This window comes from Anabas testudineus, chromosome 6, assembly GCF_900324465.2.
Source record: "Anabas testudineus chromosome 6, fAnaTes1.2, whole genome shotgun sequence".
NCBI classification, from domain to species: Eukaryota; Metazoa; Chordata; class Actinopteri; order Anabantiformes; family Anabantidae; genus Anabas; species Anabas testudineus.
In genome coordinates, this window is record NC_046615.1 from 5,816,135 (window position 1) to 5,827,424 (window position 11,290).

Consider the following 11,290-nt stretch of genomic DNA (forward strand, 5'->3'; position numbering starts at 1 on the left):
TAATGGTGTGGGGTGGCATTTCTTTGGAGGGCCACACAGCCCTCCATGTGCCCGTCAGAGGTAGCCTGACTGCCATTAGGTACTGAGATGAGATCCTCAGACCCCTTGTGAGACCATATGCCCGTGCGGTTGGCCTTGGGTTCCTCCTAATGCAAGACAATGCTAGACCTCATGCGGCTGGAGTGTGTCAGCAGTTCCTGTAAGACGAAGGCATTGATGCTATGGACTGGCCCGCCCGTTCCCCAGACCTGAATCCAATTAAGCACATCTGCACTGATTGCATTGATCATTTTTGTGTGATTTTGTTGTCAGCACATTCAACTATGAAAACAAAGTATTTAATAAGAATATTTAATTCAGTCAGATCTAGGTTGTGTTATTTTAGTGTTCCCTTTATTTTTTTGAGCAGTGTATATACTGTATATACTCAGAGCTGTACATGTTATTTTTCTTTCATGTTCATTACTCTCTGTGCTTAACAACAGTGTGTGTGTGTGTGTGATATTTTGTCTCTCCAGACCTTCTCCACCTTTCTCTAACACATTAATGAGTCACCCAGGTGAGAGCCACTTCACAGGTGGTGGTGGCAGCAATGATAAAAGAGGGAGAGGCCAAAGCGGATAGGATGACTCTGGGTGCATGTGTGCTGTGTGTGTGTGTAAGAGAGAGAGAGAGAGAGAGAGAGAGGTGTACGGAGACTCTTACACCACCACCATTAGACACCTGTCAGCGCAGGTGGAGAGAGTAACGCTGGAGATTTAACTGGAGAGCTTCATTTGTGGGTGTTTTTTTTCCACCCTTGTTTTTTTTAACGATCAAGAACTTTATTATTTAGTAAATTTGTGTTTTGGATGTGACTGGACTTCAAATTGAAGATTAACTCTTTGCTCCTGCGACAGGTGGATGTAGTTGGTGACTGTATCTCAACACTCAGGGATTTTCTGAGGAGTGAAAACTGTAGGAGGAAACGTTGTGCTTCCATTTCAGCCTTAAGGAGTGTGTTGTCAGTGTGCCTGCTCCCGAGACACCTACCTTCACATAAGCTGCGCGTCCATGGCAGATTTCCCGTCCAAAGTTACCACGGAGACTGGCTCCCCCCAGTCCCAGAGCTCCCAGCAGGGGGGCAACAGTTTACGAGGGCTGGCTGCAGACATCACCGTCATGATGGACATGTCCTTTATCCAGAGCATCTCAGCATTCCTCATGATAGCTGAAATAGTATGTAACATATCCTCAGCTCTTCTGTATTTGCTGTCTTGTCTTCAACAGCATTCAGATTCTTTTCAGTCCTGCTCTTTTCTGTGGCACAGACCTCTGCTTCTCTCTGTCAGATCAATAAGGCTGCGCATGTTCAGTATTGTTTGTGTTAACCAACCCAGTGACAAGACCAAAACCTAGAATGATTTGGTCTGTCTACCAGTATTTTCTAATTTCACACTGACAATAACTCGCTTACGTAGCTTTTAGCAAATGTAACTCAAGCGGAAGTAAAGAGTGCATCAGTCACAAACTAGATTCAAATGTGGACTAACTTGCATTTGCAGAAAGTAATAATGACATAAAGATGGTGTATTTGGGGTTGAACCAAAATAAATTATTCAATGTGTTGATCATCACATTCAGGGAATATGCCAGATAGTGCCACAGGGTGTCAAATTACTGTGGACACAGATGAGTAGGCATTATCAGTATTTAGCTGTGTTACAGTATGTGGTATTAGGCTGTGGATAATCTGGGACAAGCTTGCTAAATATTGACCCTTTACAGTTAAAGACCAACCCCACCACACTGCGTGATAGACTTTGCATAGCAATTATCGCTGCAGCAGCACGAGAAGAATAAAAACATATTTGTATATCAGAGTTCTTCCTCAGGTGCCACTAGAATTTGAATACATGTCAACAGGCACGAGTTCGCTAGAAATATCACTTGCTGGCTATCAACAAACATACGACTGTCACTGATCACAGGCTCTGCTGTGTTATCGTGCACTGTGCACAAGTTGTGTCTGCTCATTTCATGGCCTGACACAGAGCTGGAGATGAATTTGATAAGCATTTGTGTTTATATAAAGGATTGATGTGTTTGTCTTAATATTTGGTTGTATGACTGAAGGGTGCACAAAATGAATCAGTAAGTGACCTCACGTGATGTATTTGCAACGTGTGAGTGTCTGGGTGACTGGTGAGTGCAGGAGATCTTTGTCCCCTGGAGGCCCCGTCTCTTCCTGACACTCTGCATTCTGTATGAAACCAGGCTGTTAAACATTTGCCACCTCTCCATGCATTATCAGTAGCAAGCTCCATTGGTTTTTGATACAGCCCTAAGGCCAGTTTGTGAGCTGTGGTAGGCAGGTTTCACCTACTCACCTTGTGTAATTACAGAGTAATACTACATTTAATTTGACATGTTTCGACACCTTTTCAGCCAGCTCCAGTATGAGTAAGTCATCCGTATTATAACCTGACAGAGAATATTAATAATAATAATGTGTTGTAAAGTTCAGGACACCGACTCATTGTTAAATGACTAATGTGAGCTAACGTGTGGTTGATGTCCCTGCAGTGACAGATGCAATGTTTAAATAGCTAGAGTTATGTTGTCCAAAGGTTAATAAGTAGAGAACATTGTTTCACAATAGCAAAACTGATTTAGTCATAAAAGAAAAAGCCATAAATAGCAATATGGGACCTTTTGTATGAACTGAAGTGGATATAAATTATATATGACAAGTGTGGACCTTTATGTTTTATGAGTTTATTTAGCTGACACAGCCAGTCCTCAGAGTACTAAATGGAGCCACAGTGCAATTTATCACTGAATAAAACATGTCATTGGTATTTATTGTATTGACTTTCAGTGACTAGGTGATAAAGACTCTAATAGTTGATTATATTCAGTTGGGCAGAGATACAGCAAGTGTTAATAATTTCCATGAGGTCATCGTGATGATTAGCGCTGGACCTGAGTACACTGTGCTATGAGTAAACATCAGCATTCACCACAGCCATGTTCTGGGGGCAAACTATCAGGGAATCAGGAATACAGTGTCTCCCACAGCCGGGCTGTGGTGTGTCCTGGACCAAGGCGCTACCGCACGTTCTGGCATCTTATGCTACACTGTACAGTAACAAAAAATGTTGACTACAATGCTGATCTGTCAAATAAAATCAGATAACTTCAGTAAAAGTGGACAAATATTTAAATGATGACACTATTTTTTAAAATACACAAACATTTAGATCAGAAGCAACACAAGAAAGGATAAGTTCAGAAAGTGCTTAAATGTAATTTAGGGTTTAAGGTGATTAGACTTCAATGAAAGTTAATTTTTTTAGAAAGAGGATGTCAACAGAAATATTCTTCAGTTAAGTCTAGACGCTGGTGGTGGTGGTGTGGAGAGATGATGGAGAGGTGGATGAAGGAGGAGACTGAAGGGCATGGTGGAGGACTTTGGAACAGTGATCTGATTAAAGCTTGTGATGAATGGGGTGGGGGAGAAATGTATAGATTCAGCAAAGAGAGTTGTGACTTCACTGATTTCACAGTGTAGAGGGAGTGTATGTAGCTGAATGATAAAAAAAAAGTTCCTCCAGCTGGTAGAAACAAAATCAACAAGGATATGTAGCAGTGACATGAACCTGTTGTGTGGCAACAGCAACAGTCTCAGTTTGTGCTATTTATATTTTATATGTCAATCAAATGGCCATTGTCCAAAAGATTAACAGTGTTTTGTGGACTCTTGGCCTGATACTCAGCAAACAGACCTTTGTTGTTTTTTTCAGTTGCCTGTGTGTGTGTGTGTGTGTGTGTGTGTGTGTGTGTGTGTGTGTAGTAATAAAGTTGTACCAGAACAGAATAGTTGTTTAAATATTAAAAGCAAACATCTTTCTTTGTATATCACCTCATTCAGTCATCATTATATGAATGTTGAAGCTTGTGGTGAAGCTAAAAGATAAAGTACTTCTTATTAAACAGGTTTCACATCAAGTTCCTTCCTGCACTGGTTAGAATCTGATTACCCACAGTGTTCTGGCAGATTTGTAATGCAATGAACAACATAATGCTCGACTCAGTAACATTTTACAGCTGAGGTTCTCTGCTGCTGATCTACTTCTGGACAGGAGGCTTTGTTAAGATGTGTGCTTCGTAACGCTCAGTTGTGCCCAGTGTGTTCACGTGTGTGTGTGTTTGTGTACCGGGTGTGTAAAAAGTGAAACACGACCTCTGCACATGTAATAGATTCATGTCTCATGGGAAAGGAGCAGAGACACAGAGGCAAAGAGAGGAACTTTAAGCTGAAATTTTAAATTCAGCTATAAATGTTCTGACAGCAGACAAGACCTTCAGTGAGAATGTCATCAGGCTCCAGATTTTCATGAACCATTGTTTATGAAAAACATGGTTTTGAGTGAAGGATAGGTTCACATTTGTAACCATTCAGGGCTAAAATGGCAACATCAATCTGCCTGTTGACCATTCCACTACTTTATCTTCAGAGTCGAAATTTAACAATGACAATAATATAAACATATTGTATGAAAATGTGGAAAATATGTTAAGTTAGATTTAAATGCTAGCTTTGATTTTATTTTCACTTTTCTAATAAAAAAAAAAATGTAAGTACCTTCATGTGGCCTCTTTCATGACACACATGACTCTCTTCTTTGTTGGTCTTTCCTCTCTAGATTCTGGGGCTGATCCATTGGGCGTTGATAGCCAGCGTCCCCGTGTTAATTCCTGCATACGGATGGGTGATGTTTGTGGCTGTCACACTGTGGATCATCACGGTCATTCTCTTCTTCCTGATCCTTTTTGGCACCCAGCGACACCTCCCCTCTGTGCCCTGGCCACTGACGGTAGGGATGGAGAGGGAAGGGGTGGACTAGGGAGAAGGAAGGGGGACAAGTTAAATAAATTCTTCTAAACAACCAGAATAATGAGGGAATAATTTGGCCTAAACCATTAAACCGTGCATTCAGGTAGGAGCTCTTCACTCAGTAAATACTAATGTTTCTTCTCTTCTGCTAGGTGATGTTGTACCACGCCATAGCCACAGTCCTCTATCTGACCGCCTTCCTGGCCAATGCAGCAACTGTCCATCATTACAGATACTACTTCTACGGGCATATGGCAGCTGCCGCTGTAAGATGCCTGACACCGCTCCCACAGACTTATACAAAGAACTGATGAAATATGCAGGAAACACTAAGACCACACTCTCACATGTCTGATAAGTCCCATTTGTATGCTGTCAAAACTCTAGGACTAGAGAATCATCCACACTTTACACATTTCCTCTCCCTTCTTCTCTCTCACTGCCATGACTGTTGGCCTGGATGTATTTCTAACTGCATGTTTACTTAAAATGCAGTAGCAAGCACACACCCAAACTAAACCTGAGAAAGAGGGAGAGGCAGAGCGAAATAAGGGGCGAAGCTCACATAGCTGTAAAACATGTCATATGCTTCAAAGTGTTTGTCCTATCATTCGCTCCCTCTCTCAGCTGTTTAAAGGGGTCAACGTTCAATTTGAGTTCATAAGTAGGCCTTGAGATGTGAGGTTGATGTAGGGCAGCATTTACTGTTGTACTGTTTCCTTGTCTCCTCCTGGCCAGCATGGCTAAAATCCATGCTGGTTTATTGCTCACAAACTGTTATCAGTTACATTTCATTGCTTTAGAGATGCACAATTTAAGATGCATTTACCATGGATAATGATGCATTATTTTCCATCGTTATAGCTGTTAAATTGTCATTGTGTGCATTCGACAGAAGAGAAGGGAGAGCACACACCCTGAGGAGCTCATGTGTTGTTTGTCAGAGGAATGAAAGTGTACCCACACATTGCCTCCTGTCTGAAACATGTCTCCTAATGCCAACAAGTGGGAACATCTAGAATATGAAATCAGTGGCCCTAAAATCGACCCTTGGGGAACTCCACAATTAATTTGAGGTAGCAGAAGAACTTAGCCAGAAATATAGGAAGTAAAGAACCTAAAAACATGATGATACATAATCTATTTGAGTATATTGTCATCTAGGTTTATACTGATGTTTTTTACTATTGTGATCATGAAAACCTGAGCAAAGCATTTCTAATTTGCATTAATAGGGTTTGTTAGTTTTCATAGCATTTCTGTAACATTTCTGTTATCCTGTCATTTTCATAGATGTGCATAAACATAGATGTAAATTGACCTTTGATTTATGTCAGCTATTGAATATTTGAGAATCATTTATGCTGTGCTTATTGTCTCATCTCTCCCCTTTTCACATCGTGTTGATACCTCTGCTTGTTTGTCTCTGTCCAGTTCTTCGGTGCTTCGGTGACCATTACATATGGTTCCAGTGCTTTCTTCTCCTATTTAGACTGGAAGGGAGATGGAGGAAATGCTGCCAGCACCACAGTCCCCACCTAAGATGAAAACTCTGATTCTGCTTCTGAGAAAAGACTGCTCATGTTTTCTCTCTAATGATACTGTTGTTATTTTGATATTCTAATGCTGTACTCAATACAGAATATTACTACTGACTGAAATCCTGACCTTAACCCCAGTATTAACTGTAAGATGAAATGTAATCCAGGATATCCATACATGACTTTTTGGCAAAAGTCAATGAGCTTCTATCTACTACTAACTTTTTTAATTATTACCAATCGATGCATCTATTCATGAAGTGTCTCGACAAAACAATATCAACACAATGTTTCTTTAAAAGGGTGCAGGTGGAGTACATAACGCACAAATAAAGCTAACAGCAACTTAAATTCTTGGTTATGCTAATATCATTACTGAACATGCTTCAGGGCGTTATAGTCAGAGCAGTTACACTAGATACAAACCTCTCCAGATCGTTCACATAGGATGTCGATAGTTTGAAATTCCCACCGTTTGTATTATTGCCAAATGTTAGATGTATACATAGATGAGATGATGAGTAGCATCAGCCTCTGGCAGCTGTCGGCTATCTTTGCAGGCAGACTGACACAAGGAGAAACGGCTGCATCTGGTCCAAGTGAGTAACACATCCCTCTACCAGCATCTCTGAAGCTAAACATTAATAAACATAAACAAGACTGAAGTGCAACAGTGGCCAGAGCCAAGGTGGATGTATGTGCTCTAATCTTTGATTCTCTAGACTGTAATTTGAATTGCACAGTAAATGTTGATATTAGTTCAAATTCAGAATAACATCCTGCACCACCCTCAAACACCCTGATGACGCCAGACGATGTGTAAAGTACAGAGATGTTTCATCGCAAACATTTCCAGCATAAACTCCTGATAGCATATTATATCTAGGATCTGTTATGAACCAGTGTGAAAGATAATTATTACAATATTGAAGGTTAGAGTTGTTTTTTTGTTCTTTTTAGTTTACCACGGTGCTTCTCTTCTACACTGACATGGCAGTGGGAGAGGGTGTGATTGTTTGCCAAGTACCTGTGTCCTGCTTCTTTTGATTTCCTCTGCTGCCCCTCCAGAAGACAGCTGTGTGCTCACAGAATGTCATTAATTCTACAGTCTAAACACTGATGTAAAATAAAAACATCCATACTGTACGTTAGCATGTACGTTGTAAAATATGTGGTATCTTGTAGATGCAGTGTGACATTAATGACTTAATGATTCAATTATTTTTTCACACTAATGACTCTTGAGTTTTAGTGTGCCACATATTTTTCTGATTGACATAAAAACACTGCTCAGCTCCTGTTGTACTGTATGTGCCTTTTAATGGACTATGTTGTGTTTTTGTATCAGTTTGAATACCAGTGAAATCCAGTGACAAGCGCTGACACTCAACCATGCACTTGTTCAAATAAATCACCTGGTGACTTTTGGACTAGACTTTTATTTGAAAATATATCAAATGTGATATCAACAGTTCATAAAGATACTTTTATAATTAAAACTGTTACATTCAGACAAGTAGAAAACATTTTGACACTGTACTGAAAACTATACTGTAGTCTAATTGCAGACACTCACAAACACTATGTACATTTAAAATCACTTTCACAGGCACAAACTCAATCCAAAACTGTTTCCATACTGACCAAATAATTTATAACGTTATCACACATATATTACTACTGTCATTTTCTTATGCAAACCAGACAAAGGGAGCAGGTTGAAACATTCCATCATATCCCATTGAATGACACCCCCTACCTAATAGGGGAACTGTTGATGCCTTGTATTGAAGAGTCAGCATAGGTTTTCTACTGTCATCTGAGTTTCAGGTTCGTACTCCCCAACCAGGTCAAACTCAAAAATCCTAAATCATGAAAAAAATATATGTGAATAATAATATATTACTTTAAAGTTTATGAGAGATGAATGCTTCAAGTTCAATAGGTCCAGTGGAATGTTTGTGGAGCAGAAAGAGGTTGTTAAACATGCATACCATCACACCCATCACATCAAACTCAGAGGAATGCTAATACAAATATGCCATTAGGGGCCATTTGCACACAGATTGTAGATTTATTGGGAGTGTATCCCGAAGCTTGTCGGCAGGTAAAAAAAGAAAATACTCATAAGCTTCACTGACCACAACCTGACATTCTGAAGGCCCAAGGACAAATTTGTATGTGAACAAATAAAGGAAAGGACAATTCAAGTGTTTCACTCATTGAGTAGGTATGTCACTGTGATTCAATGGAACCGGTATGTTTGGAGCCTGCAGGGATCAGAGATGTGACCACAAGTCCTTGGCTCAGGTCCAGACCTCGGCCCTCCTTCTCCTAGAAACACACAAATTTATAAAGCTAGTATTAAAATACACACACGGACAACAGATGATAGTTGGACTAAAGTCATGTATATTATTACTATTACTACTTTCTTTGAGTGCTGGATTACAGTATATACACTTTTATTATTTATGACAGAAGATAGTTCCTTAAGGCAGCAAATGAAGTTTAGGAACAATGTGGAGCTAGTTAAGATGCACACATATATTCTGAAACCTCTGAAGGTGTCATAGCATGTTTCACTATGTGAATGGTCCTAGAACATGAATACAACATAATTTGACATTTACTATACTTGTAAGTGCTCTGGTTTAATTCCTGAGAAAAAGTCTGATTTCATCTACTTCTTGCCATATATTCTGTTGGGATTCTCAAAGTCAGCTTTAGATTTTCCAAGCTTCCAGACAACTCACAGCTCTGTATTCCAGAAACATCTCTTTGAAGGCCATGAAGTCAGTGAATGTCAGCAACATGTCAAAGATGTCCCCTGGGACCTCCTCTTTGTGCTGCCTGCAGAAAGAGAGAGACATTACATGTGAATCTCATTTTTTCAATGTACTTGTGTGCCACCTAGTGGACTGCTGCAAACTTTGACTACTAAGGAACAACAGGTGCATCACACAAACAAATATATAAGGTGAACAATTGCTTTTTACAACATCACAGACGACAGCAGTTAACTTTAGGTGATCTGGAGCCTGCAGGGACCAAATGAGTTGCTTTAAGTGGAGAATAGATTAAATTAAATGGTATCATCTTACATGAGCAGCTCTATGAAATTGTTCATGTTGAAATCAGGGATCCTCTCCATCAGCTGCTGCTCCAGGTGTTTTTCCAGCAGATCAACCTACACAACAAAAGTGATTCATTTTAATGTATTCTTTGTATATCTACACTTTGACCTTTGGGATATTGCACAATTTTGGTAGAAAAAAAAATCTTCGATAAAACAGCAGGCTGAAATTATATGAGGTGAAATACTGTCATATTCCTGAAGATAACTGTCTTAGACAGCATTCAATAGATCAGATGATCGCTTCTATACAGACAGGTTGGACTACAGCGAATAGCCCAGCAACTCACATATTCATTGAAGATGGGTGTGTAGCTGAGTTTGTTCTCATCAGAGTCATCAAACTCCAAATAATGTTTCTCCATGAAGCACTGCTGAAGCTGTTGGAACTCCTCCTCTACAAAACAAGAAATGAAGAGCATCACATATTTCACTGTCTTCAGTAAGTAATTACATTGGCCTTTTTATGACTTTAACATACAATTTTCAGTTGTGCTCACATAAAATAAATACATCTAAATTTTGACAAAAGTTGGACCCTCTGATTTGTTTGTATTTTACCTAAAAGTCAGACATTTTTCCACACAGACAAAACTTACAACATACATTACTGACTGAAATTGCACTTTTTAGAAACCAGAGATCTTCACTTCAGGAAACAAGCTTTACAAAATAAAATAAAGCATTAAGAAAAGAGTGGCTTCTTGTCTCGGCCTACCCATGATGATATCCTCTATGCAGCCAATAATGGCATCAAAAGCGGTGTCTGCAGATGAGGAACTGAAGAGAGAACAACAGCAATAAAATGGTTTTATTTCTTTATTTATTTTGAATCTATACATTTGACTCTGATTAGAGTCAATCATTTTCAGTTTTATAGTTTAATTCTTTTTTTACTGTCTAGAGATGAGTGTTTAATTTGACATAAAAACTTGACTTTAACTCCGAAAGTCTTCAGATTAGTCGTGAAAGCCTGTTTAGTCAACTCACCTCGAAACTGCAAAGTTTTCTTCGTCCATGTCCAGCATTTCTACGTTTTCTCCACAGCACACTGTGTCTGGAGAAACGTTGGTGTTAGACAAAATCATACGTTGCGTTAAAACTAAACCAAAAAGTGCTGATAATTTTAAAACAAACGCAATACGGTCACAAACCCTTCGGTAAGACATAACAAGTCTTCTCCATAACTGAACAATAATATTAAGTCAGTTCGCTAACGTGCTAGCCTTTGTCCAAGTTACTTAATTAGTTCGACATTCACACAAGTGAGTTTTCTGTTAAGACCATCAAGCAATGAGCAGAGCACCAACCAGCTTGTATGAGCTCTGCTGCCAAACAAGGAGCCAAATCTACAGTACATTAACGAAAAAGGTTTGTTAACGTTAGCTAAATGCAGGTAGCACACGAACTGTCACGGTTTATTACCTAGATTGTCTTTTCTGTATCAACAGCTTTACTTTACACACTTCTTAAACTAGATATAGATTACTTAAATACGTTTAATTAGCTTACTTCGTCCTTGGATATCCATGTTGTTTGAATAAATCCCAAACAGTTAGCTAACGTGGATGGTAAATAGTGACCCTAATGCTGTTTCCAAGGAAACGGCGAACGTGTGTGCAACTTTACGTCCCGTCCCGAAGAACAAACTCTGTGAACGTTGGTTCCTACCTGAGCAAATACGGATGCTGAAAAATAAAAACCACACACGGTACTTTGAAGACAAGTTATACA

At 39.4% G+C, this 11,290-nt stretch overlaps 2 protein-coding genes across 2 annotated transcripts; one reads left to right on the top strand and one right to left on the bottom strand.

Annotated features, from left to right (window-relative positions):
• The first annotated feature begins 720 nt into the window (after positions 1-720).
• pllp (plasmolipin) lies at positions 721-7,818 on the top strand. The gene is made up of 4 exons (XM_026366585.1): positions 721-1,218; positions 4,689-4,859; positions 5,032-5,145; positions 6,314-7,818. Exons 1-4 carry the CDS (start codon positions 1,054-1,056, stop codon positions 6,419-6,421), a joined length of 558 nt encoding a protein of 185 aa, XP_026222370.1. The 5' UTR covers positions 721-1,053; the 3' UTR covers positions 6,422-7,818.
• Positions 7,819-7,835: 17 nt separating this feature from the next.
• arl2bp (ADP-ribosylation factor-like 2 binding protein) lies at positions 7,836-11,174 on the bottom strand. The gene is made up of 7 exons (XM_026366586.1): positions 11,069-11,174; positions 10,547-10,613; positions 10,275-10,336; positions 9,847-9,953; positions 9,525-9,610; positions 9,177-9,273; positions 7,836-8,754 (listed from the first exon to the last, which is right to left on the bottom strand). Exons 1-7 carry the CDS (start codon positions 11,085-11,087, stop codon positions 8,656-8,658), a joined length of 537 nt encoding a protein of 178 aa, XP_026222371.1. The 5' UTR covers positions 11,088-11,174; the 3' UTR covers positions 7,836-8,655.
• Positions 11,175-11,290: the final 116 nt, after the last annotated feature.